The sequence below is a fragment of the Coturnix japonica genome, chromosome 9, assembly GCF_001577835.2.
Source record: "Coturnix japonica isolate 7356 chromosome 9, Coturnix japonica 2.1, whole genome shotgun sequence".
Taxonomy (NCBI): domain Eukaryota; kingdom Metazoa; phylum Chordata; class Aves; order Galliformes; family Phasianidae; genus Coturnix; species Coturnix japonica.
In genome coordinates, this window is record NC_029524.1 from 13,800,084 (window position 1) to 13,827,403 (window position 27,320).

A 27,320-nucleotide genomic window follows, 5' to 3' on the forward strand; every position below is an offset into this window, starting at 1 on the left:
TCACGGTGTATGGGGGGTCAGATGGGGGTCGGTATGGGGGTCACGATGTATGGGGGGTCACGGTGTAATGGGGCACGCGTTGTATGGGGGTCACGGTGTATGGGGGGTCACGGTGTATGGGGGGGTGCACCCGTGTATGGGGATCACGGTGTATGGGGTCACGGTGTATGGGGTCATGGTGTACGCTGCCCGGTGTGGGGACCCGGTTCGTGCGGTGCCGAGGGCGGCCCAGCAGCGCGGCCCCGTGGGGCGCCGGTTCCGGTTCCGGTGGGGCCGTGGGGGGGGCGGGGCCGCGGGTCGGAGCGTGCGCGGTGCGTCCGGGCGGCGCTGGGACCCGCAGAACAAGGGGCGAGGGGGGAGCGGAGCGGGCGGGCCGGAACCGGGCCGGGCCCGAACAGCGAGGGAGCCGGGCCCGGGCCGGGCCGAGCGGGACCGCGGCGGGAGGGCGGCCGGAGGCGGCGCGGGGGGTCTCGGGCCGGGCCGGGGGCGGAGGAGCGGCGGCCCGGCGGCCGGGCAGGGGCGCCATGGCGGCGGCCGAGACGGAAGATCATCTACCACCTGGACGAGCAGGAAAGACGCCGTACTGGTGAAGCTGCCCATCCCGGCCGAGCGCGTCACACTCGGCGACTTCAAGGGCCTCCTCAACCGGCCCAACTACAAGTTCTACTTCAAGTCCATGGACGACGATTTCGGGTGAGCGCGGCCCCGGGCCGGGCCCTGCGCGGGGCACTGCGGGGGGTGGCGGCGTCCCCCGAGCATCGCCGTTCTGTTCCCAAGGGCCGGGCTCCTTCCTTTGTGTGGACCCGGGGACGGTGCGAGGGCACCGCTCCCTCCCTGGCCCCTGCCCGGCACGGCGCGGCTCTCCTCACATCCATTTTGGGGAGCACCGTCCATTTTGGCAGTGCTTTCTCCCCTCCCCGGCTCTGGGATGGATGGATGAAGGGGTTTGAGAGCTCTCCATGTGCTGCCCGGCTCTGGGCAAAGTGGACGAGCTGTGCCCTGCTCCATCTCCACAGCGGGGCCATATGGAAGAGAGAAGCAGCCCTGCCTTGTGTTGGGGCAGCTCTCCTCCACTCCCCGTGTTTTCATGGTTTCTTTGCTCTTTCCACCACGCGTGGTTGTTTGGATGCACTCAGTCCTGCTCCTACCATGGACAGTTGTGTTGACTGATCTGCTCGGAAGCTGCTTCCTCCCATCTCCCTCAAGGCATGAACTGACCTGGGGAGCCCCGTGAGATCAGATCTCAGTGAGACCCTTTGTTTGGCCCTCATTTCTTGGTGACACCCTTTGTTTTGCCTGGGTTCTTCCCACCTCTCATTCTCCTCTGGCTTTGTTGTGGAGCTCCCTTCCCTTCGCAGCTTCTCTTGGCCTCCGCAGCACGTGACCCATCACCATCCCTAGTGCTTTGCCGTTTAAAAGAGTTGCGTGATCTCCTTCCCTTTGCATTTTTTCCCTTCAGAAGATGGAGTGTTTACAGTAGGTCTTGCGGATGGAGGCTGGGACTGCAGAGAGCTTTCAGTTTTATAGCCTTCCCAGTGTCTTCGTGCCGCGCCAAATGCCTCCCTGGGCTGCAATCTTGGCTCCTGCCGTAAGTTACACAGGGCTGGGCCTGTTTGGGGCTTGGATGGAAAGCCGTGTGGCTGCCTCGGCAGGGGGTGCTCTCCCCTCTGCAGCCAAACCATCCCGGTGCCCAGGTTCCCGTTAGCTCGGGAGATGCCAGCTTTCAGTTGAGGCTTGGAAGTTGGAGTCACTCCTGTGACCACAGTCTGGGACGCTTCGCCTCTCTGCATTCCTCCAGGCCCAGCGGAGAGCTGCAGCCCTCAACAGCTTCCCCCCTTCTCTCCAGCCAAATAGAAGCTCCTCGGCCCTCGTTTACCATAAATCTCCCCTGCGCTATCAGTTGTTGGCCGATGGTTTCCTGTCCCTCAGCTGTTGGGTGCTATGGAACAGCTGCCTCTCCTCGGCTCTGAGGGGACCGTGTCTCCGTGGTGGGAGAAGTGAATTCTCCATTCTGGGCTCGCTCTGTTTGTAAACAAATGCTTTGAGATCCTTTGAAATGTTCTTGAAGTGAATTCAAACTTGTCTCGAATGAAATACTGCCGTGTGGGTGGGAGAGTGTCTGCGCAACTATAAACAAAGTTTAGTAATAAATAGCAGCGTCTCGAGTTGGGAAGAGGGGTCTGGTGGCAGCAGAGCTCTGCCTTGTGCCTTTTCATCCTCCTCTGTGTCTTTAAGGCTCCGTGAGAGGAGGCAGATGGTGGATTAATGAAAGTTGAAGATAAAGCACATAGAGTACGAGGAGGGAGAGGGAAGAATGGCTCAGGGAGACCCAGTGAGGTCAGCTGCACAGGAATGTGGGAGATGAGGATGATTTCAGCCAGCTCCTCTGGGAAGAAGTGACTTTGGGAAGGTGGGTCTGCAGCTGGAAGGGGTCTCTTGGGCGGTGGGTGAGATCCTGCCCCACTGTGCTGAAGCACTGCATGGAATGGAAAGCAGAAACCTCTCCTGGTGGCACCAGGGCTGCCCCATCGGGGTAGAGATGTTTGGGTCTTTCCTCCTTTCCAGAGAGCCAAAGGAAGCCAGGGAAGGGCTGGAGCCGTCCAACTGCAGCGTTGTCTCCAAGATGCTCTGGAGCCCCAGGCAGCACTGGAAATATTTGGGATCCCTGGTGGTTGGTGTCCAGGAGAAAGCAACGAGTCGGTGTGCAGGGACAGAAGGGCAGGAGGAAGCTCAGCTGCTCCTTGTGAGCCTGTAAATATCGGAGCGATTAGTGAAAACCAGCAAGAGATGAATGCTGGTTGTGTTCAGCAGCTGTGTGCCAAAGAAAGGCATTGCAGGGCTGTGTGTTCATCCCTCAGCCTCTTTCAAGAATCACAGCGTGGCTGCTTGGTTGGAAGGGACCTCGCAAGGCTTAATCCAACGCTTCCTCTCACCTCTGGTGCCCAGATTGAATGGGTTTCTCCTTCTTCCTCCCCTTCGGAGGCTGTGCATCTCCAGCCCAGCGTTCCCTGCAGCCTGCCCATCCTCAGGGCAGCGTTTCAGCTGCAGTCTTGCTGTGTGGGATTTTTCCTTCTTTTGTTTATCTTGTTAATATTTGTTTGCCCTGAGAATCAGGGCAGTGATGGAGCAGCTTCAGTGTTTACGTCTCCTTGGAAATGGGAACAGAGGCTCTCTGGGGTGGCTGCGTGGCTGTGCCAGGGGTTCATCCTGCTCAGTGCTCAGCACCAAATTAAGAGTAGTGCTGTGCCCAGGTGGGAAGGAGGAGAAACAAGAATTCATCTGTCTAATTGAGGGGAGAGCAGTAGGAAAGCTGCAGTGGCTTCTTTGCTTCAGCACAGAGAGAACAGCCTGAGCCCAGCTGTGCAGAGCAGTGATTTCAGGTGTGGACATTTGTACCCGTGCTGGCTTCATCCTTTGCTTATCCAAGAACTGGAGACAGCAGGAAGAACTGAGCACTGATGGTGGAAGCTCAGTAGCGTGTAGATGTGGCGTATTCTTGGAGCTGAGCTACTTTGTGTGCATGTGCTTTGCTGTGAAGTATGAAAGTATCCTTTGCTCTGCTCAGACAAGGAAGGTTTTGTCTCTCTGGCTTAAGTCTTTTCATCCTGTGCCTTTCAGGTAAGACCTGTGTGCTGGGCAATAGGAGAGAGGGCTCTCTCCCCCTCTCCCATGCTCTGCCCACTGGTGAGCTCTGTGTTCTCTCCCCACAGCCTTTCAGGGACCTCTGAAGAAGCTGTTCAGTTTCTTTGTTCCTGATCCTGTAGATGTTCTTACAGTGCTTGTGTGGCTCCTCCCGTCCTCCTGACACTGTGAGTTCTGTGGGCATGAGAGTGTTTGTATGGATCTCGGAGTGTTGGCTGCTACAGCTGAAGATGTCCTTATGTCAACTGAATGCTGGTATCCCATGACACATTTTTACTCTTGTATCTGATGCTGCTCAGCGCCATCAATAAAGGGGTTCCCACAGGGGCATGCTGATGTTAAACTTTTCAAAGCAGTTTCAGTTAAAGGAGTGGGATTGGTGCGTCCAGGTAGGTCCTCAGTGTGTGGCTTCAAGTTCTGTCTCCATGTCCATAAACCCCAGAGCATCTGAAAGCCTGTGTGGATAAAGCACTTGGGCAAAGCATCCTTTGTGATTGCTTTGCTTCTCTCTGCCTGGTCAGGGTGAGCTGAAGGGCTGCTCCTCCTGCATGGGGATCTCAGCCATGCATTGCTGGGAGGACCCAGAGCTTTGGGGCACTGTGGGGTGGTGCTGCTCCGCTGCTGCCTTCTCCCTCTTCTCTGCAGGACTTGATTGCAATTTGAGCTTCAGAGCTGCGGTGATTCCGAGGTCTCAGCTGTCAAGTGGAAATTGGTATTGAATTAATATCTAGCCCGGTGTCTAATCCAGACCTGCTTAATTATCACCTGCCTGGTGAAGCCGGGTACGAGGCAGTGATTAGGGCAGCGTTCTGGAGGCAAAACAAAGCGGGTCCTGCTGGAATTCCCAGCACAGGGGTCAGATGCTGTTGGTATTTGGCGACCTCACCCCCTACACATGTGCATGGCGAAACGCGTTGATGCTCACTGAAAGGCCGAGTGATTTATTGTTATTGCAGGATATTTTTTTTTTTTGAGATTGATGCCAAGAGTGAGTGTCCTGGCTGGAAGCATTCAGAGCTGGGGAAGGGATCCTGAGCTTAATAAGCAGTGTTAGTCCCGAAGCCCACTGGCAAGGAGCCCCTGCCTACTTGCCAGGTCTTTGTAGTGCGAGCCTGGGGGAGCTGCTTCATTTTTGCTTTGGTTTTTGAATTGGAAGCTTTGCTGTCTGCAGAAGACGTTTGCCTGTTCCATGCTCCCATGGTGATTCCACATCAGCGTGGGTATCACACAGGGTGGGTTTGGCAAGAAGTCTGTGCTGTGTGAGCTGAAGCTCCTCCAGTACTGTGCGTGACTCCTCTGTGTGCTCAGTGCTTCTGTCAGCAGCAGCACTGCCCCACTGCGCTGTGGCTGTTGCATCTCAGCTCCCAGCCGGTCCTCAGCTCTGTGTGTGCTGGGACAGCAATTTGAACCTGAGCCCTTCAAAGGACTTAGACCTACATCAAAACACCTGTGTTCTCATGGATCCAGAGATGACGAGGAACGTTCCCAAGCTACTTCTGGAGGAGATGGGGTGACCTGTGCTCCTGAACCTGTGCTGGCTGCTCCTTCTGTCTGTTTCCTTTCAGGTCTGTGCTCACAGTGACTTGCCTTCTGGGGCACAGCAGGTAGAGGTGGCTTCCTACCCTGCATGTTTCCTTCCTTGGGTGGAAATGTTGTCCGGAGAGCAGACCAGTGAGGGCACATGAGCAGCAACAACAATGCTCCTCTTATCTGCTCCAGAGGAACACGGTTCCCTGCATGCTCAGGTTCTCTGATGCCATGAGCAAGGCTCTGCTGGAGATGGTTTGGGGCCATTTGTATGTAGGTTAATGCAGCTCATGCCTCTGTCTCCTGAGCTGGTAGGGGTTTGGCAGAGAGCTGCTAACCAGTACCTGAATGGAGATTACAAGCTGGAGGAGGACTGACTTCTTACACGGTCTGATGGTGACAGGACAAGGGGGAATGGCTTTAAACTGAAAAGAAGGGAGATTTAGGTGAGACACTAGGAAAAAATTACTCAGAGGGCGGTGAGGCTCTGTGGAGGTGCCCAAGGCCAGGTTGGATGGGCCCTGGGCAGCCTGAGCTGTTGGGGCAATCAGCCCATGGCAGGGGATGGGCTGGGTCAGCTTTAAGGCCCCTTCCAACCCAACCATCTTGTGATTCAGTGATATTCTGTGATCTCTTCTGTCTGTTCCCTGCTCAGACCCAGCTGGGCTCTGGAGGTGCCTGGCTCCATCTGTTGTAGTTGGGGCTGTGCTTCTGAAGGCCATGTTGGATGGCAGTCGCAGCCTGGTTTCTGTGCCCAGGGGTGGTGTTCTGAAAGCCAAGTTAGCCAAATTGGGCTGCATACCAGTTTCCCTAAGGCCTTGTCTGTACTATGCAAACAATGAAGCTTTACAGCAGCTATTGAACTTATTTGCTGCCAGATCTGGTCAGGATTTTTTAATTATCATTATTTATTGAATGCATTTCTACCAAAATATGGAGTTATGGTGAACCAGCATTTTACTTGGAGAGGTATTGTTTTCAGTTATGTTTGTGATGGAAATGCTTCTTAAGTTTGTTCTTGGCCAACTTGGGGATGCACAGGGAAAAAGGGAACTGAGTATTGACAGAGAAAATTGGATTCTGAGGGTCTCTGCCATGGTAAACTGCTGCTCCTCTGCCTTTGGCTGCAGCCAAATAGATACAACAGTGTTGTGGTTTGGGTTATTTGTGTAAGAGCCCACGGAGGAGAGCTGTGCCTGCAGGAAATAGGCTTCGTGTTGTCACTCAGTTTTGCATCACACCGCATAGCTGATGAGGCAGCAGTGAGGGCTGCGTTTCTGTGGTGTTTCCTATGGATTTCCTCCTCCATCCATCCCCTGTTTGTTGTTTGGAGCCTGCCCTGTGACCCATAGTGGTTTTCCGGGAGGGGATGTGGCACCACGTGGCTGTGTCACTGTTTGTTCCCAGCTGTTAAACAGCAGAGTGAGCCCTAACTTTGTCTGTATGCCCTATGTGAGCTTTTGTGCTGTATTGCTGTCTGCAAAGAGCTACACTAGAAAGCTCATGCAGCTGCCATGCCAATATCTTCCTGAGCCTCTGATCTGAAGCTCTCGGTTTCACTTCCATCACTGTTTTGGGGTTAGTTTTGTCTTTTTGTAGCAATAACATTGATCCCACCCAGCAATGGGTCAAAATCCTCTGGAGGCTTTGGCAGGCAGAGATGCCTGATGCTGACCTTCCTGTTGTGTAGTCCCATATCATGGGCTGTCATTGCTGTATTAGTTGTTTATTGAAGGAGATGTGACAGAGGTGTTGTTTCCCCAGGCTGAGTGCTGAAGGCAGCAGGAGCAGTGGTTGGTACCCTGCCCCACTGTTGGTCATCTCCTGGCTCATCAGCCCATGGCTCTGCAGAGAACTGAAGGACAAGAAGATGTAGCAAGCAGTGGCCAAATCATTGCAGTGGGAGCCCAGTCCTGGCTGAGGACAGGAGTTGCGAGAGGAGCAGAGGTTTTCTTCTGAAGAACTGACGCCAGCTGCCATGCAGGAAGGCTTTCCTCTGTTTTGTGACCTGCCCTTAGTGTCTGGAGAGGAACTGGTGTGCTGTGTGACCCCTCTGGTGGATGGCAGCTGTTTCTGTGATAGCCTTGGAGCTCAGGGTGGGGTGCTCCTGGTCTCCAGGCTGGGCAGGGTGAAGGCTGCTGTACTGCTGGTTGGTTGCTGTACCGGCCCCAGGGTGCATTAGCTTCTTACATTGAAGCTTTTATTTTTCTTTTCCAGAAGCTGCGATGGATATGCAAACTCCATCCTGCTGTTTGCATGCAGCTAACAAGTTGTCCCAGTTCATTCTGCTCTGCCCAGCCCAGCCAGTATTTTTGTGCCATTTATACAGACTTGCCCATGGGCCCGGCTGGGGCTGTGCTGTGCCGGGAACCTGTGCAGGAAGCTTTGCCACTGCACTGCGTTGGGTCATTTGAATGTATTCTTAATGACTCCTGTGGCTCTGAGGAGCTGCACGGCCCTGTGGCAGGCCTCCCTGTTGTCTTAGGGAGCTGGTAAATGCACCTGAAGGGGCTCGTGTGAGATAATTTTCCTTCCAGAGTGAGCTGTGGAATGACATGAAACTCTTTAAGTTACATAAATCCAGTTATTCCCTGCCCAGGGATCGTGAAAGGGACAGAGGAAGTTCAGGAGGCAGCACCTGCTTCAGCCTAAGGTACGCTCTGGCTGGGTTTCCTTGTGGCAGCTCAGGTATGTACTGCACAGGTATGTAGCATCCATATGGGGCTGCACACTGAGTCCCATGTGCCGAGCTGACTCAGACCCACTGCGTGTTCCCCATGCATCAGTTTGGGGTCCAGCTATGGCAGTCTTCTTGGATGGGCTGGTATTGTCAGCCTGGGAAGCTTCCAAATCTTTGTGTCTCTTCTTACAGCGTTGCCTTTGGTGCAGTCAGTGCCTGCGCTCTGATACAGGGAGCTGTGTGGTAGGTCTGTTGTCTGGAGGTGGGGACTGTGCTCATGTCACCTGCAGGCTGTGCAAGCTCCCTGTTGGCTGACACGGAGTGCTCGTGGTGACTTCATGTGTGAGTGAAGGAGAGGTGTTTTGTGGAGACCTGATATCAATATCACAGCAATCAGGAAGCTCAAAATCAAGGTTTTGTAACTTGATTTATCAGCAGATCCACCGACCCAGGAAACGGCCCTATTTGCAGTAACGATGCGTGCTGAAGGTGAATGTGTACGGTGACCAGTTAATGGCTGTTACTGAGCTCACAGGATATTTGTAAGTGCAAACAGGTTGTGCTGCCTTCTGTTATGCTTCTCCATTCTCGGAGGACCCGGTTGCTGGCAGCCTTGGCTCTGAGATCCTCTGCAAGAGCAATGTTTTGTATTTTGGCCGTGGTGCAGCTGTTGGGGTGGCAGGTGGGAAGGCTTGCAGTGCTGTGCAGCAGGGTCAGGCTCGGGAATGTGCGGTCAGAGAAAAGCAGCTCTGAGCTGGGTTTGTTCCCTTGGAGGTGGGGTACGTTGCTTCTAAATTGCAGGGAAATCTTTCCTCCTGTTGAAAAGGTTCCTTGGTGGGGAGGCAAGTCCCAGCAGGCTCCAAGCTGACTTTTGTCCGTGACACCTTGCTCAGACTACTGACTAATGCCAGTCATCACTTAGACAGGAGGCTGAATGGCACAAGCTGTGCTGCTCGCAGGAACGCCTTCCTTCCAGATTGTCCCTGCACCCTGTGCCAGCAGTGCTCTGCAGCTCCTTTGGAGGAGTCCTTGGCAAACAACCATCTCCTGGCTGCCTGGAGAGTGCTTTATCCAGCAGAACATCCATCCGATGTCAGGAGGAGTCCTCTGGGCTTTCATAAAGACAAGAAAGAGAAGTGGGAATTTCCACTGCGGAGAAGAAACCAGCAGCAGGGTGGAGACAGCTTGCATTTTCCCTGCTTCTTGGCTAATCAGATTCCTTTCAGTTTCTAGTAATTGATTGGCTCCTGCTTTACAACTAGCTGTCACCCGATTTCTGGATCTTGAGCTGAGTGTTGTGTGCCAGCACATGCATGGTTAGGTTGGGATGGGAGCATCTCATCTTTTCCTTCCAGCAGTTGAACAGAATGTGCTTGTTTGCTGGGTGCTGACGGCAAAACGAGCTCGGCTGGCTGGGGAAATGAAGCTTGGTAGGAGATCACGCTGCTCGTTGTGTTGCTCAGCCCTGTATCTTCAAGGGAAGGTGGTTGGTATTACCTGAAAGAAGTGAAGTGTATGGAAGGCTGCTTAAATATTCTCCAGTTGCTCTCTGGTTGTACAGGGAGTACTTGTGCCATTCCTACCATCAAAGGCAGGAGGTCAGGTGAAGCAGCCAGCCCTGCTCTGCCTTGAAATGGTGTTTTTTACCAGTAAGCTGAGACTTTAAATGTGACTTTTGTGTTTTGCTTTCCTCCAAGTCCTTTCTGGCTTGCTGATGACTTTGTGTTTTGCTGAAGTTATCCAGGTTCTGGAGGTGAAAGAAAAGGATGCATGTCCCTGACCTAGTGGTGGTCAGAAGCGGTTCTGACCATTCAGGTCCCCTCACACTCTCTCCTTCCTTCATCATTTCATGGCCATGGGATGTAGGATCACTGCTTGCCCTTTCTTCACAGTGCTGCTTTGATCAGCAGCAATGTTCTATCTTTGCTACTATGCAGCTGCCACAGCTCTGAAAGGCTTCTCTCGTTGTCTTTGGCAAAAGCTTTGTGGTAGAATGTCAAGTTTGGAGCTTTATTAACTCCCTATTGTTTTTATAGGGGTTGTCTGTATGGTAGACCCAGTCAGCAGAGCTGTTGTTGCTGGTATCCCAGCTGGACAGGGAGAGTAAGGACACTCATCATCTATTCTCCTTCTCTGCCCCTTGTCCTCACCAGGTGGGAGGCTGGGCAGGTCTCCTTGGGACACCCCAAAGCTGTTTGTGCCAGGAGAGGATGTGAGCTGGTCAGCTCTCGAGGGAAGGATGTGAATAGAGGCTGATTTGTCACCTCCTAGGGAAGGTGCATTATTAAATACAAAATAATTGTTAGCACGCTGGGAGAAATGAACATCTCTCTCCCCATGGAGGTCTGCTGGGGTCTGTGCCTTCCCAGCCCAGCGCTGCCCAGCAGAAAGGGGCTCCAGGAGCAGGGGCAGGTGCTGGGCAGGGCTGCCATGTGGGACATGGGAGCAGGGAGTGCTGGCAAGGAGGTTACCATGGGGCAGCTCCCAGCCTTCCAGGTGGGGAGGTCTGGGTGTTCAGACCTTGTTTCCCACCCTCCCCCTCTTCCCTTTTTTTCCCCTCTTCTCCTCTCCTTGCTCTCCCACTGAGTTGATGCTTTTCCAGGAATGAGCTGTACTGCTGGCCTAGCACATTCCACAGCCGCAGCACTTTTTTGGCAGGAGCTTTGCCTGCTGTTAAGAAAAAGCAGGACTGACTTGATGTCCCTCCGCCAAGGGCCAGGAAAGGAAGGAAGGCCCAGTCCCACCTTCCTCGCAGTGCGGGCTGATCTTCCCCCATCCCCATCACCCAGCATGGGGCTCCCGTTCTCTGCAAGGGAGGTGAGCAACAGCCCAGCCAACATTTGAGAGCAGAGCAAGCGGTGTAGGTGACCCTCTTGCTGGACTGTGTAGACGGCTCTTGGAGTTCTTTGGGAGCTGCAGTCAGGGAAGAGTCTGGCAGGGCTTCTGCAGGCAGGTCCGTTTGTCCTGATTTCCAGTTCAAAGGGCTGAAAGTGTCAGCCAACCTTCAGGGCCCTGCAGAATGCTTCCTTTGATGGTGACTCCCAGTGTCTTTCTGGGATTGAGAGCTCGCTGGGCAGGATGAATTAGTGGAGGTGCCTCCTGCAGCCCCACACAGCTTCCCCCAGGTCAGCTGCCCTGTCAGCCTTGTTGCAGCCAGATGGGCACAGCGGAGCAGGAGGGGCTCATCCGCTCGCTTTGAAATCCAAGTCTTTAACTTCGCTTTGATAAGGAGTGCTCCAGGGCAGGCCTGCAAGGTCGGGCAGCTTGTTCCCAAATGCCATTCCTTTTCCAGTCTGTGGGCTGGGTAAGCCTGTCATCTCCCACCTGGTGAGGGAGCACAAGTCCTGCTGGAGCCAAGCGTCTCCTGCTGTTTGTCCAGTGGAGTGATTGTGAGTGTACTGATAGGAGTTCTTGGGGAAAGCAGTTGCCATTTCAGATGTCTGAGCAGTCCCTGCCCGAGTGACTATTGAGGGGATAGCATGGCAAGCATGGGGACATGTTGGGAGTGTGGCTGAGGGAGGCGGGGAGGTGTCAGGCTGAAAATGGAAGGAGTTGTTCTCCTGTTTGTGCTCCTAGGCACCATGTTCCTGCTGCTGAGTGCAGGCAGTAGCTTGAAATGTGGTGATGTGTTCCCTGAGGAATCCTTGTAAACTGCCCTGGGTTTACTAGGAGGGCAGAGATGGCTTCTCCTGCTCTGTGCAGAGCTGTGTTATCATTTGTGTTGTGTTTTGGAACGGGAGCCCACATGCAGACGGTGCAGCAAGGGGCTTTGCCCTGGCACAAGGAGCTGGGGCTGTTAGGTGACAGGAGGAAAACAGCAGCTCCCTGGGAGGGGGTCTGATGGAGCTCAAACACCCACAGAGCTGCAATTCCTTTTTGCCCTCTGCTACTATGACATAGAGGCACAGTGGAAAATACCGTGTCTGGGGTTTTGAAATGGGGAATGATGATCTCTGTTTACAGAGAGAGACCTTCTCACCCCAGTGTACTGCACAGTTTGTATCCCACGTTCTCTTCTTCCCCTGCATGAGAGATAAAAATACAGTGAGGAAGACCCAAAGAATTCCCCAGCTTATGGAGACAGACACCTCCAATCCTCTAATCCTGTTTGATGCACGCTGCTTGCTGTGAAGCCCAAGGACTCACTGCTACACTTGTGTATTGCTGGGAAGGATCTGCAGCCCTGGGGGGGTTGTATCCCTGCAGGAAGCACATGTGCTGTGTCTGGGCTCGACCTAACAGGCAAAGAGTTCCCATCCGACATCTCAGCTCGGTTGGAGAACTGCCCTGTCTAATTTTCTCTTCTGGTGATAAGACTGCAGTGCTTGATCCTGGAGAAGGGAGGAAGATTTTGCTCCAGAGCTCAGCGATGCTTGCATTTGGATACTAACACATGAAGGTGTTTCCTTATGCTGTTCAGCATCATTAATCTATACAATCGTTTGGAGACAAGACATCCCTGCCCTAAGGCGTGTGTGTACTACAGGACTTGAAAATGAGATCACATTTTTTGGTGTGCAAATGCCTGAAGCTTGTGCTATTAGATAGGAACGTCTCCTGACTTAATGAATTTTTTCCCTGTGGTTCTGCAGGAGATGAGGTGGGGGCTGGTGAGGTCAGAGGTGCAATCTGCCTACACTGCATTTGTGGCAGTTATAAGAGGGGTTTAATGTCAGCGTTTAATTTCTTGCCTTTGTGATCTTGGAAGAAATGTCACTGTTCTTTGAAGGGCTTTCAATAATTGAACGAAACAAAGGAAAAGATCTTTTTTCCTCTGCTCTACTGGTTTTACATCTTCTTTTTAACGTGCAGTTGTCAGCACTTAATTGTGCTCTCAATGCCTGTTGCTCCCCTAGTGACAAAACTCCTTTTCATCCTCCCCATCGAGCTGTCTGACATGGCGAGGGGATCCCTTCTCTCACGTCTCTTCTTGGTGCTGACCGAAATGCAGCAGTTTCTGATCTCTGCTGCGTCCTGTGATTGCTGTTATCTGAGCATCCCGCCCTTAGGTAGGCAAAAAGGAGGACGGAGCTGTTGGAAAGGAGCAGTGACTGCTGCTGAGCATCCAAGGCTGAGGCTCAAATGCTCCCAGCTGTGCCTGGGTTTGTGCCTGTGGGCTTCCATCTCTCTGCAGGCAGTCAGCTGGTGCTACTCCATCTTAGCTCTCCGTCAGACCCGCTGTGGTTGGCGGGCCCTGCTCAGGAGAGACCTGCGCTGGCTGCAGCTAGAAACTGCCTTGTATCCACAGCCTGGGCTGGGCTGGAGGCCTCCGAAGGGAGGGGAGGGAGGAAGGCTGGATGGAGCTCAGCAGCTGTGTGCTGGTAACCTCAGCGCGGCTTCTAGCGCAGCGAGAAGGCTTTTACTGCCTCCTCCTCTCCTGTGCGCACTCTCGCTCTCTCCCCACCATCCCTTCATTCCTAGGACATGACTGCTTGATATAAAATACCCTCTAATTTCCTGATCCGCTCTGGGACTCCCCAGAGAAGGCAGCATCTGCCCACCCGTCCTCGCATCCTCGTTGCTGGCTGCCAGCAGAGCAGGAGGGAAGCTGGGAGCGTGGCACCTTCCCAGCCAGCAGAGAGAGGATCTGCTGGCTTTATCCGCAGCGTGGGGATGGGGTGAGGGCCGGAGCTGGGCTTCCTCCCCTCCCTTTCCACCCTTCCCCCAGCTGCATGGGAGCAGATGTGCTGCTTGTGTCAGCCTTGGCAGGCTCCGCTTTCCTCTGCAAAACCCGAGCCCGATTCCTGCGGCAACCAGAGCCTCGTCCCCTCCTCCCCCTCGGCCTGGCCCCGCACAGCCGCCCCCGTGTCGCTGGGGATGGAGGCTGAATCATCCGCCCACTCCGCCTGCCTCCCATCACCCTGCCTCCTTCCGTCCCTCCTTCTTTCCCTCCCTCCCTCCTGCAGGTCTCTTTGTTGGAAAATTCAATGCAGATGAACACTTGGGAGCTGTGGGCTGGGCGCCCGGCGCAGGGTTTGTCCGCAGCACATCGGCGTGGAGCGAAGCTTTTGTCACCCAGGGGAGGTCAGCCATGGGCTGGCCTGGGCTGCAGCTCTGCAGCAGGGAGCTTTCGCCATCCCTCGCTCCCTGCTGTGTTGCACACACCCCCAGCAGTGCTGCAAACCTGGGAAAAACCCAAACTGGGCTGTCCCGATGGTTAAAAATAAAGCAGCCCCTCCGCAATCAGTGCGGAGCAGATGCTTTCCCCAGGCTGCTAAATGGCTTTTAGAGAAAGAGCTGGAACACTGCCCAAGGATTTGCCTTTTGGGGATTTCCACAAGACCCTGCAGCTCTGGGCTGATCCATGGGGAGGTTTTCCTGCATGGCCGCTGAGGAGAGACGTGGCATCATGCACAGCTCCCCCAGAGGCTGCTCCCTGCTGCAGTGCTGAGAGCACAGGCAAAAGTGTGGTCTGCATTGTGGGGCTGTGGAGTGCTGCATCCCAATAATGGGTCAGCATTAGGACTGGCAGACAGGAGCAGAGCTGCAGGGAGATCCTTGTGCCCAGCCCTCCACTGTCAGCTTTTGCTCTGTGTATAATTCACCCTGCTCTGTTGGCTGGGTGATGAGGAATGGGGCTGAGAGAGGGGTGCTGTGTGGAGTGCTGACCCCAGGGTGTCTGGGACAGGAGCGAGGTGACAGAGGGCCGAGCACCCAGACAGAGGCTGTTTGTTCTGCCCTGCTGAAAGAGGAACAGTTCGTTTGCACCCAGCGGTTGGTCACCTTGACCCTGCAAATATATCACCCCGTCCCTACAGCCACAGACCAGACTCTGTGTCCCCGAGCACACAGCGTGCAGCGCTGGAAGTTGGCTCTGCCTGGAGCTCTCTCTAGGAATTGGATGGGCTCCAGGCTACTGGCGACAGCATGAATGGATGCAAGCACAGCCAGGCTGGGTGTGTGCGCAATGGGAGCAGGGAGAAGCAGCTCGACTGTGCTGGGAAGGGTTGGCCTGGGTGCCCAGTGGGCTGCCCCACTCCTGTGTCCTCACTGCCATTGAGCATAGCTTGCTGAGTTGCTTTGCCATTAAATCACAGAGTCGTTTGAGTTAGAAAGGACCTTTCAAGGCCATCTATCCCAACTCCCCTGCAATGGAATGGGACATCTGCACCTCACTGTGTCTATCAAAGGTAGTATTAATGAAACACAGCCAATCTACAAGTTGGTTTTGACTGGTGACAAAGGTGTTTGTACTGTTGGGGGGGAAAGAAATCAGTGCTCCTTCAGTGTGAAGAGTGATAGGAGTACAGCTGCTTGTGTAATGTAGGAAGATGACATTGCAGCTATAAAGCTTGATGCGGTGTTGAAATATTATGTATGTAATTAAAAAGCAACAGTAACATTTGGGAGGCAGCGTGTTTCATGTATTTCGCTTTCATCTGTTAGATGATTCTGGCATGGGCTGTGATGATTTCAGATCTTTTTAAAAGAGGTTTAAATTATGCATTTCTTGAGAAATAAGCAGAAATACGGATCTGGGTTGGTGGGGTTTTTTGTTTTGTTTTGTTCTGTTTTACTTTTTAACTGAATCCAGAGCTAGATGCACCAAAGGGAGACTGTTCTGCCCTAGTTTTCTCCCCTCCAGCCTGGTTGTGGTGTCTGTGACACAGAGTGGGTCACACAGCCCCTCTCTGCCCCCTCCCCAAGCCTGGGCTGTGTGTTGGGTGCACACAGGTTGCCTTTTCCTTGGGGTTCTGGGACCCACTGTAACTGTCTGCTCTCCTTCACAGGGTGGTGAAAGAGGAAATCTCAGATGACAATGCCAAGCTTCCCTGTTTCAACGGCCGGGTGGTGTCGTGGGTAAGCACATCCCTTCATTATCTTGCTGCCTTCTTCTCTCTCTGAAAGCCATCGTTTGATTGCGTAGTGCCAAGTAAAGCACGGGGTCTACTCTGTACTGTCAGAGTGCTAACTGCTAATGAAGCTGATGAACTGGATTACCATGCTCCAGCCTCTCTGCTGGAGGCTGCGCTGTGTGGTGCTGGGTGTCCTGTGCCAGGCAAGATGTGGGATGCCTCTGCAAAGAGCTGGCTTGGCAGAGGTGGTGGTCCCAGCCTGTAACCCGTGTGCCCCTACGGCAGGGTCAGCTTTCCAAGGAAAGTCGTGCTCCGGTGACAAAGGGCTTAAGTGACTCTAGTGCTGGTGAAGCCGACTGGATTGGGCTGCCCTGAAGACTAAAGGTACTGCCTGGGCAGCTGCAGAACAAGCTTCTCATGCCGTGCCATGCACATGCTCTGCCCCCTGCCCGCATGCCTGCCTGTGCCCCAAAGGGGACCCTCTGTTTGCGGGGGGGAAGAAGGTATTTGGTCTCCATAGGCCATCATCCCATTTTCCCCTCTGCTGAGCTGCAGTTTGTGCTAATCAAGTTGTGTGAATCTACCCCAGCAATAAGATCCGAGACCCAGGTGCTGACAGATAGTCCATAAACAGTGGAAAATCTCCAGGCTTTTGCAAATGGAGCTGCATAAGGCCTGAATTCTTTCACCTGCATCAACCAGTGAGGCTGAATGGTGGCACCAAGGAGTGCTGAGCTGCCTGCAAGCTGCAGGACAGGGGGCTCAGGCTCCCACAGAGCAGCGAACTGTGCTACCCTCCCTCTAGTGGCTGCCCAAGCCCCAGACATCTCCCTACTTCTCCATTTCCAGCTGCCTTTTGTTTTCACATGCCCTGCCAGGGCATCCCAAAGGCTCTGAGCCTTTTCCATTGCTTTTGTGTTGTTTTTTTTTAACCCACTGTGCTTTTTGTTGTGCTTCACATCTCTGTGCAGCCTCTGGCTTTCCTTGCAGTGGCTCTCAAGGGGACTGATGGGTCTGAGCTGCCCATGGAGCAGCATGAGCTCTGATCCTGCTGGAATGCTGTGCTGCTGCAGCCTCTGAAATGTTGGCTGTTTGTGGGCACAGTGCCTGGGGTCAGCACCTCCACCAGCACAGAGGGTGATGGTGATCTTGGAGACCTCTGTGCACGTCTGATGAAGCCTTTTTCTCTCCTTGTTGAGTCTCACTGTCTGTGAGTGCTTTGGGACTGGGAGAGCATTTGCTTCACTGCTTGTGCCAGACAGGCTGGAATAAGGCTGTTTTAGGAACTTGGTGCTAATTTTAGCTAGAAGGAAAGATAGGGGCTGGGATCTAAGTGAATATTTCCTGACGGCAAAAGAGGCAGGAAAAGTGTAGGGTGGTTTTCAGTACCTTGCCTGGAGGAAATCCCAGCCTCAGGAGTAAGGCAGCAGCATTCCCCCTGCTCCCAAACAACCCCCCCCTCAGTGCAGTTTGACAGCTGCTTGCAGCTGGCTCCTCTGCCTGCATTTATTTGCCTGGTCTTGACTTGAGACCTTCAAGCACAGAACACTGTCAGTTTTCCCTGGGTAGCCTTGACCACTTGTAGCATCTCTTCTCCCATGTGCTTCCAGGCGGTGGCAGCCAGAGCAGGGATGCAGCCTTCAGGCACTGGGATGTGTCCTGGGAAGACAAGAAGGGACCAGGAGTGGAGCTGGGCTCTGGGCGTGTGCCTGGGGCATGCTGGAGGCAGGGAGGCTGAGCTGGGTGTGAGACTAGAGCTGGTTAGACACTTGTGAGAGCAGGAGCTGTTGGGCTTGTCCTGGGGCCTGCAGGACGGGCTCTGCAGCTTCTGACACCCCAGGGTGTTCTCTGCCCTGTCTGCTCCCTTGGCTGAGGATCTCTCGGGGTGCTCTGTCTTGGCATCCCTTTCTTTGTTCCCGGTGCCTCCCTGGCAGCAGACTGTTCTCTCTCTGCCCTGATGATGAGCTGTGGGATCTTTGTCATGACACCCCAGTCCTCAGAGGGATGATTTGCACTGAGTGTTAAAGTTTGGGTAGCAGCTGATGGTTCCTTCCGGCCCATTTGATGATTCCTCTGTTGTGACCCAGACAGGAGCAGATCAGGGTGCAGGGTCCTGCTGCCCCCCCAGTGGTGATAGAGAGCCACCCTGCTGCTTGTCTCTGCTGTGCAGGGAGCAGCCATGGTGCATACAGGTACAGAAAAGAAGAAACACGTTGGAAAACTCTTAAAAGATGGAAATTGATCTTCCCTTGCTGGCAAGCTCTAGCCTTTCCCCAGGAACTCATTCCCTGGATCCTCTCTCTGCTTCGAAGGTCTCAGAGTGTGTCTTGTAAGGAAAAGGCTATTCATTGCTTTACTGCCCAGTTGGAATTAACCCAGCACAGTGCAGCTCAGAGGTGGGGAGAGGGCAAAGCTGCATAGGGAACATTTTTAAGGAAACCACTTTCCTTTGAGCTCAGCTGGGCTCATCGATTTCATTTGATTTCTCACCCATTGGCGAGCTCATTCCCCAGGAGAAGCTCCATCTCATTCCCTGAGCCCTGAAACAGGTGATTTATCTTGGAGCCAGAGGCAGGGCAGTAGCTGTGCTTGGACAGCCCCAAAGCATAGCTAGTATAAACAGCTCCTGAGTTTTGACCCTGTCTTGAATTTGTGCACTAGGGGAAGTTCAGAAGTTTCGAAGCCTCAGCCCTGAGCTCTGTTACCCTCACCTCCCATGGGTGGAGGATGTGAAACTCCTGCTGGGTCCCACAGCCTAAAGGCCAAGCTGTAGAGGCTGGTTAAAAGAAAGGGAGGGTGTAGCTGCCCTCTTCTGATGTAAGAATTACTAAGGGGAATCCACTCCTTGCCAATGGGTATGTGTTAAGGTTACCTGAGCTTAAAAACTGTGCAGTGTGAGTGTGTAGGTGATGTCAGTCTCTAAGCAGGACTGCTGGCCACCCAGGCTACTCTGCTGGGTCAGAATTTCCTGAGACACAAATAGCCAGTGTCTGGGAGGGCATTGAGGGGAACATTGCTACATGCTTGGCCTGTTCCATACCCGTTCCTGGGCATCTGCTCTTGTCTGCTGTCAGAGATGAGATCCTGAGCCAGACAGGCTTTTAGCCAACTTGTTTGGCTGCTCTTGCAAGTGTTCTCCTGCTCCCTCAGCCATTTCATCCCCTGTCTCTCATCCCTCCAGCTGGTATCTGCAGAGGGTTCCCATTCAGATGCTGGGTCAGTCTGTGCCGATAACCAAACAGAGCTGCCACCCTCCATGGAGCGCACAGGAGGAATCGGAGACTCCAGGCCCCCCTCCTTCCAGTAAGTTACCTGGACACCTGTCCTGGTTTCTGAGTGACCTGTGATGGCTTTGCTGTAAGTCAAGGTGGGAAGAGCAAGGGTTGGGACACTCCTGTCCAAATGGACAGGAATCACAGCTGGCCATAGGGCAGGATGGTGGGACTGGGAGCAGATTCAAAGCGGGGATGTGTTATTTGGTAAGCAAAGGCATGCTGAAAGTAGTGCAGGGGAGCTGGCAAAGAGCTGACATCCTCCCATAGTCCCTTACCCTGTGCTCCTAGATGTCCTGTGATTGCTCCCCACCACCTCTGCTGCTTCCCCTCTGAGGAGGGAGACAGTTGATGGGTGCAGGCTCATGCTAGGTAGTAGAGAGAGCCTTCTCAGCCCCTTCTTGGACCTATTTGTCCCTTTATTTCATTGCAGCCCTAATACTGGGGGGAGTCGGGAAAACTTGGACAACGAGACAGAGACAGACTCAGTGGTGTCATCACAAAGGGAGCGACCTCGTCGAAAAGATGGACCCGAGCATGGTGAGTGCTAACAACATGACAGGAGCTTTGCTGGGCATAGCTGGGGGCACCAGCTGCATATACGGGCCAGCTCTGGCTGTTATCTAGGACCTCCTCAGCACAGAAGGGCTTCAGTGGTCTGAAGCAATAGCTGTGTGTTGCATCAGAGCTTGGTGATGAAATCCTTTGGGTAAAAGAGATATCTTCTGTAGAATTGCTCCAGAAGCAAGAGGGAGACAGCAGCGCCTCACTCCTGAGTTGAAAAGCAGACTGTGCTGTAGCCTTGCCACTCTGTGCTGGTCCATGGTCTACCAAAGGACCAGTTGCAGCAGTCTTAAGCGGTTTTAGTAGCCTTTTTCTTGGCCCCATCAGCCTTTTCCTCATTCTCTAGTGTTGTGGAAGAGGTAACCTACAGGGAAGGAACCTGATCCTTGTGTGGGCTCAGAGCTGACCTGTACTGGGTGGGATTTTGAGGGGAATTCATTCTGAGAATGTTGCCATGAGCCCTGCAGAGGGGATGGGGCTATTTCCTTTTTCGTGTCTTAAGCATGCTGAGTCTTGTTGTTTCAAAGCACCCAGAGTGAACGGGACAGTGAAGGGAGAGCGGCGCCGAGACCTGGGCGGGTACGAAAGCTCCTCCACACTCATGAGCAGTGAGCTGGAGACCACCAGCTTCTTCGATTCAGATGAAGACGACTCCACTAGCAGGTACAAGAACTTAGGGCCTGGCAGAACACAGGCTTCCCACCACCTCTCAGCACTGAGATGCCATCGCAGGGCATAGTAATCCTGGGTGCCAGTGTCCTTGCACAGACTTGCTACTGTCTTGACTCGCCCAGCAAGCCCCTGTGCTATTGTCTGTCTCCCACATACATGCTCTTCTCCTGCAATCTTCTATTCCACATACCCTTTTCTGTGACTTGCTGCCAGAGCCATCATCCCAGCAGCAGAAGAGCTGACTCATACTTTTTGCCTCTAGGTTTAGCAGTTCGACAGAGCAAAGCAGTGCTTCCCGTCTGATGAGGAGGCACAAGCGACGCAGGCGGAAACAGAAGGCTCCACGCATTGAGCGGGTACCAAGGGCTGGGTATCCTGGGGAGGGCAGTGCAGGGCAAAGTGGGCTGCCTAATGGATCTCTCCACTTAGTTCTTTGGGGCTGATCAAGTATTCAGCTGCATTTGCTGTGGGCACTGCCTTGAGCAGGTTGAATCCAAGCAGTGAGATTTCATACAGTGCTGTAAACCCTTCAGTGGGGCCAGTGTAGCACAAAGAGGTGGGACCACAGACCTTTTCCTGGCAGTGGAGTAGTCATAAGGGCAGTGACTGATGCACTCCGGCTCTACAAAGCTTTCAGCATGAGGCCGGAGTTGTGGGTTGTGATTGTGGTGCTATGGGGGGGATGGAAGGAATACATATGAATGGAGTTGGGTCTGGGAATGGTACTGAGGCACCAGGTGACATCTTGTGTTTTCTTTATGTTGCAGTCATCATCCTTCAGCAGCATCACAGACTCTACCATGTCCCTGAACATCATCACTGTCACACTAAACATGGGTGAGTAGGTGGTGTGCCTGGAGCTTGCAGTCTTTCCAGCGCTAGATGGGTGCTGGAGAGGGACCCGGGGAGGGGGCAAACAGAGCACGCATGAGTAAGTGTGGGAATGGATTCTTCAGCATGTCTTGGAGTATTCGGGTATCTCAGGAGCTTTTCTACATTCCAGGATTTTAGGGGAGGGGAGTAGAAGTGGCTATTAGCACATGGGTTTTCTGAGGTCAGGACTGCTCGTGTCTGCTGCTTCATGGTGTTTTCCTTCTTTCTTTTTCCATCTCTGCAGAGAAGTATAACTTTCTGGGCATTTCCATTGTGGGACAGAGCAATGAGCGTGGTGATGGAGGCATTTACATTGGCTCCATCATGAAGGGTGGTGCTGTGGCAGCTGATGGCAGGATTGAGCCAGGAGACATGCTCTTGCAGGTACTTCCCACCCACATTCCTCTATTTTTGAGACTAGAATAGTAGTAAGAAAAGACCCAGAAGCCTCCCTGTGCACTTAAGCAAGTTAAACCAAGGGAGCTGCTCTTGGAAGAGGGAAGCTGAGTCACCACTGAGCAGAGTGAGGAGCTCAGCCTCTTGTCATATCTCTGAGGTTCACCCCTTTGTGTTGTTTGCAGGTGAATGACATCAACTTTGAGAACATGAGCAATGATGATGCTGTGCGGGTGCTGAGGGAAATTGTGCACAAGCCGGGGTAGGTACTCAGGTTGCTCCTTACATCCATGAGGGGATGCAAAGTGTGTGCTTGGGGTGTGTGAATCACATCTTACAGCCACCTCTGCCAGCAGATCTGCAGGAACTCAGAACTTAAGATTTGGGTGTTGCTTTGCTTCCTGGGCTTTCATACCCAAAGCAGGAATTGGAGCCATCATAGTGGTGGTGAACTGGGATGTGTGTCCCTTTTTCTGGGTGTATGGTGTCATCTTTTTGCTTTGGCTGGCTAGCAGTAGGATTGCTGCTGCCACATTGTTCCGTCCATGCTGTTAAGGAAAGCTATAGCCAAAGTGGAGGGAGGGGAGGAGCAAGGGCAATGAGCTGGCAGTTTCTCTCTGTCAGTAGAGAGCCAGCGTACAGCAAGTGCTATGGATCACAAAGGGGTTTGTGCCACCAGGCTCTTGTGCTAACTTTTGTCTTTTTTGCTGCAGGCCCATCACCCTGACGGTGGCCAAGTGCTGGGACCCCAGCCCGCGGGGCTGCTTCTCGTTACCCAGGAGTAAGTGGATAGCTGACTCACCCTTAACGCTGGTGCCCAGCTCATGTGAGAGCCCTGCCTTAAGCACTTACTTGGTTGTTGTCTTGTTCCTCCTGTGTGTGTGTGTGGCTCCATATGGCACTGAATTGGGTTTTGATGGGGTTTCAGCTCTCCCGTAGGGAGGCTGCTATGCATTTCCCAGTCCAAAATGCCCATAGGCCCAGCCCTCATTCCCACATCACGCTGGGGACGCGTTTCACTGGGTCAGGGAGGTCACTTGCTTGGAGCGCCAGAGGAAAGAGAAACCCCTCCCTGAGCCATAGGGGGATCTCTCCCTCTGCACCTCTCCTGCTGACCCTCCCTCTCTTCTTTCTCTCCCAGTTGCTCCCCAGCGGATCTGGGCTGGGCCAGACTCTCCATGCTCCGATCCGGGTGAGTCCCGGCAGATACTGGGGATGGAATGGGCTGTGCTGAGTCCCTGTCCCTCCCGTGAGGTTGAATGGATAATGAGATAATTTCTTATAGTTGCTAACTGACTTCTTCACTGCAGGTGAGCCTATCCGGCCCATTGACCCAGCAGCCTGGGTGTCTCACACGGCAGCGATGACTGGCACCTACCCAGCGTACGGTATGAGTCCATCCATGAGCACAATCACTTCCACCAGCTCCTCCATCACCAGCTCCATCCCAGAGACCGAACGTAAGTCCTTGTGCCTCCGTGCTCCTCCCGCTGCACGGCTTCCACACCTTCACTGTGCTCTAAGGGGAGCAATACATCTGCTTGGGGACAGCTGGGCTGGGCAAGGTCTGCTCTGTCAAGGAAGTGGGTGGGAGATGGTTCTCACTGATCTGGCTGGGTGAATTTAAACCACATATTTCAGTCTTCTACTTAAGGAGAGTAGAAGATCCTGAATGCAGTCCAGGAGCTGTGGCAGATGCAGAGAAAAGATTCAGGGAGTAGCTGGGGTTTGCTACCTGGCAGTGTGAGGCCAGCTTGTCACTGGAGCAAGGCTGTCCCAGAGAGCAGATAGGGCAGGACAGAGTCTTGTAGTGTGGCAGAGACCTGCAGAATACAGTGCTGTTTTGGTCACTTTCTCAAGATTTTGGGTAATTCTAGTGTGCAAAGCCCTGAAGCAAGGGTCTAAAGAGCTCAACTGGGCCAAAAAAGACAGAAGTTTATGAGGAGCAGTGAATTCCCATGCTGGGCTTTGTTGGCAGCTGCTTGGGATCTTAGCTGATCTTAGCTGCTTGAGACTGGCTGGAAGGAAGGAGGCTTGAGCCTGGGTTTTGCATGTTAAGAAATGATTCATTTGTGAAGGACACCATCTGAAGTCTGGAAGGGGGTTATGTCAGCATGCACCACAGGGCTGTCTACGATGTATTGTTCCCTGGCCCATTCCTCCCATGTGTGTGATTCTTCCATTTGGCACTGTTGTCTTTTCTGTCTCTTCTCATCTCTGCTTCCCTTCCCTTTGCGTCACAGGCCTCGATGACTTTCACCTGTCCATCCACAGTGACATGGCCACTATTGTCAAAGCCATGGCCTCACCAGAGTCAGGCTTGGAGGTGCGTGATCGCATGTGGCTGAAGATCACCATCCCCAATGCCTTCATTGGTAAGAGACTGTGCTGCTTCCAGCAGGGGCAGGGAGCGGGGTGTGGGTGGTCTGTTTCCCAAGAAAGCATTCATGAAAGGACATCTCTTCAGTGTAAACTGACTTAACAAAGCCATTGTCACAAATTGAACTGTTGGCTGTGAAATCCCTTTTTTGTTCTTTTAACCCACCACATTAAGGGCCACTGCCATCCTCTTGCATGCATTTAACTCTGACATTCGGTGGCAGGTTCGGATGTGGTGGACTGGCTGTATCATCATGTGGAGGGCTTTACAGACCGCCGTGAATCCCGCAAATACGCCAGCAATCTGCTGAAGGCCGGCTACATCCGACACACTGTGAACAAGATCACCTTCTCTGAACAGTGCTATTACATCTTCGGGGACCTCTGTGGAAGTACGACACTTGACTCTTGGTTTGGCATGAGTGAGAGGGAAAAGATGAAGGGAGACAAAGTCCTGCAGAGCTCTGCTAACACAATGAGGGCGTACCTACAGTTATTACCACCAGACTGAGCTCTTTGTTCTGCAGACTCTGGTAGAGTGGGATAAAGAATATCCCAACTTGTTTGTTGTGCTGATGGAGCTGTGAAGTTGGAAGCAGCATTGACAGTGTCACCTGCTCTGTGTTCTTTTCACCTGCATAACCTTAGTCTTTGCCATCTCTTTTTTTCAAGGCCCTGAACTTCCAGGGTTGGAAAGTGCTCAGACAACTGAGTTATGCTTAAATGAGGGGGCTGGTGGGAGTTAATTAGTGAGGTAGAAGATAGCTGTGATGTGGTCCTTTCTGATGTGAAAGTTGTTTTACCCAGCCTGTTTTCCAGCCAGAAAGGGCAAATGCCTGTATTTCATGGCAGAGAGAGTGCCAAGTCCTTTAGTCTCCTTGCATGCCCCATCATTGTCCCTGTGAGGGCGGACATGGAGCTTCAGCATCACATGTGGCTGTCTTTCCATTTGGCTTAAGCCCTCTTCTCTGCTTTCTTGCAGACATGGCTAATCTGTCCCTTCATGATCACGATGGCTCCAGCGGTGCTTCAGATCAGGACACTTTGGCTCCGCTCCCACACCCAGGAGCTGCACCCTGGCCCATGGCTTTCCCGTATCAGTATCCACCACCTCACCCATACAACCCACACCCCGGCTTCCCTGACCCAAGCTACAGCTACGGAGGGGGCAGTGCAGGCAGCCAGCACAGTGAAGGTGAGTGGAAAATATCAGAATGTGCCTGTGTGGGCAGATGCAGCAGGAAAAGGCTGCTCCTTTAGACAACACCTAATGTATGGGGGGAGCAAGCATAAAAGCCTTCGTTTTGGTGAATTCCAGAAGGGTTATGTGACTCAGCATTGAGAGACTGAGAGCATGGACTGTGCAGGCAGTGCTGCAGTGTGTTCAAGTCCTCTCTTGGTTAGAGGAGCATCCTTTCTTCCTGACTTGTCCCTTCTTATGATTCCTAATGTTGCCATGTGTACTTTGCAGGGAGCCGGAGCAGTGGTTCCAATCGCAGTGGCAGCGAGAGGAGGAAGGAAAGAGAGAAGACCGGAGAGTCCAAGTCCGGTGGCAGTGGGAGTGAATCAGACCACACCACGAGGAGCAGCATGCGGCGTGAGCGTGCGGCCAGCGAGCGCTCGGTGCCTGCCAGCCAGCACAGCCAGCGTAGCCAGCACTCTCTGGCTCACAGCATCCGCAGCCATCACAGCCAGCAATCCTACGGGCCGCCCGGCCTCCCCCCTCTCTTCAGCCCCCCCATGTTGCTGATGCCTCCACCACCGTCAGCCATGGGGCCCCCCGGGGCACCGCCGGGCCGTGACCTGGCATCTGTGCCCCCCGAACTGACAGCCAGTAGACAGTCCTTCCGAATGGCCATGGGCAACCCCAGTGAGTTCTTTGTGGATGTAATGTGAAGCGCCCGTCCCCTGTCTGTCTGCTGCCCCTCCTTCCCCCCCTTCCATCCCCATCGTTTGTCTCCTAGGACCAGCCCTGGCTTCATCCCTTGTTTTTTTGGGATTTTTTTTTTTTTTTTTGTCTTGATAACTAAAAGAAAAAAAAAAAGGGAAAAAAAAATAATAAATGGAACTAAACCTTGATTCTAATCCCTCCTCAAGTGGGGTGGACGGGCCTGGCAGCCCTGCTGCGTTCCACCAGCCCATCCCGCCACCAGAACCATGTATTGCTGATGGTTATTCCCTCCTGATGGTAATTCCCTCCTGCCATCCTCTCTAACCCCATTAATCCGCATCCATCCCAGCACCCTGTGCTGCTTGCCCGTGTGTCGCTGCTGCCTCACTCCTTCCGCCCTAAACATTCTCTTCTTTCTTGTCACCCTTTTGTGTTTCTTCTATCAAGCAGCAAAGAATTACGGGGTGTTTGACTTTCTCTGAGCCTGCTGCCCACAGGGGGGAGAGCTGGAGCGTGGCGTGGCCCGACAGGAGGACACGGAGCTCCAAGGGCGCTGTGCGCGCATGGCGCTGAAGATGGCTGCTTTTCTCCCCCTAGCGGAAGACGCCCTGAGAGGGGAGCCGGGCCCAGCCTTACATGAATTTTAAATCCCTTTGTAGTTGCCTTTCAGCCAATGTCTGAATGTTCCAGGGCTTCACTGCCTGTGGGGAATGGGGAGATGGTGCCCTTTGCCTCCCCTTCTTGCCCCGGCCTTAGGGAAGAGCACTCCTTCCCCCTGCCCTGTCCTTGGCACTGGGGCCATGCCCCCTGCCTTACTTCCTATGGGACTTGTAGAATTCAGGGCTATGGGGTGAGTGCTCACTTGGCCCAAAGAAGCCTAGAGAGGGCCTCTGCCCTGCTCTTTGCCCCCGTCACTTGCAAGGGCAGTCCTTGGGGCAGCTGTGGCTCTGCCATTGCAACACCACACAGCAGTGGGACCTTTTTGAGAGCTGAGAATGCAGCCAGTGAGTGAGGGAAGGCACACTATGGGGGAACACAGTGTTTGTGTGCAGAGAGGGGCAGCACTGACCTTACCCTGCTCCATTCCCTGTGTGCGATGCTTGGGAGGGACGTGAGCTTTGTGGGCAGTGCTTGCAGCTCCTCTGGGCTCACACAGAGCTGTGGGTCACTTGCTCCAGCCCTCCTCATCCTTTTTCCTCCTCTCACGGCCGCTCAGAGCTGCTCCTCTCCACTCCTGCTGGGCCGTGGGGAGGAGATGTGGGTCCATGCTCCCTTAGCGCCCTCCTGTTGTCTCCTTCACTCTTTCTGTTTGTGGTTCTCTTACACTCTGGAGATAAAATGTGTTTCACTCCTGAGCTCTGTATTATACCCTCCAGCCTGCCCCATGTGCCCTCCCCGCTTGCTCACACCTCTTTCCATGCACATGGGGCTCAGTGTGGTGGCACTGCCCAACTGCCCCCTGTAACCCCTGGTCCCTCTCACTGCCTCTCCTCACCCTGCCCTACTCACTGGATTTTACAAAAACAGAACCATTCTCCTTGTTTTTATTTATAAACATAGTTTTATTGGACTCCTGCCTCGCGTTTTGTTTTGGACCATTCTGCTTCCCACTCCCTGCCACATCCCGC

At 53.5% G+C, this 27,320-nt stretch overlaps 1 protein-coding gene across 6 annotated transcripts; it reads left to right on the plus strand.

The window, feature by feature from the left end:
- Positions 1-161: 161 nt before the first annotated feature.
- Positions 162-26,361, plus strand: DVL3 (dishevelled segment polarity protein 3). Of its 6 annotated transcripts, none has more exons than XM_032446430.1 (17): positions 162-693; positions 15,580-15,649; positions 18,827-18,948; positions 19,351-19,457; positions 20,009-20,144; positions 20,416-20,509; positions 20,921-20,990; positions 21,271-21,410; positions 21,608-21,684; positions 22,136-22,248; positions 22,564-22,614; positions 22,733-22,882; positions 23,666-23,797; positions 24,026-24,193; positions 24,784-24,996; positions 25,273-25,671; positions 26,143-26,361. In XM_032446430.1, exons 1-17 carry the CDS (start codon positions 176-178, stop codon positions 26,172-26,174), a joined length of 2,592 nt encoding a protein of 863 aa, XP_032302321.1. In that variant the 5' UTR covers positions 162-175; the 3' UTR covers positions 26,175-26,361. The 6 variants fall into 6 exon arrangements, with proteins under 6 accessions (XP_032302321.1, XP_032302322.1, XP_032302323.1 ...); XM_032446431.1 differs by having other exon boundaries at positions 22,136-22,203; XM_015871856.2 differs by lacking the exon at positions 162-693 and adding an exon at positions 7,996-8,391.
- The last annotated feature ends 959 nt before the right edge of the window (positions 26,362-27,320 follow it).

Bases quoted from the DNA above. Each gene is read 5' to 3' on its own strand.
- DVL3 (XM_032446430.1), top strand. From the start codon at position 176: ATGGTGTACGCTGCCCGGTGTGGGGACCCGGTTCGTGCGGTGCCGAGG. The intron at 694-15,579 runs GTGAGCGCGGCC...TCTCCTTCACAG, and splicing joins TCCATGGACGACGATTTCGG to GGTGGTGAAAGAGGAAATCT. The intron at 22,883-23,665 runs GTAAGTCCTTGT...TTTGCGTCACAG, and splicing joins CTCCATCCCAGAGACCGAAC to GCCTCGATGACTTTCACCTG.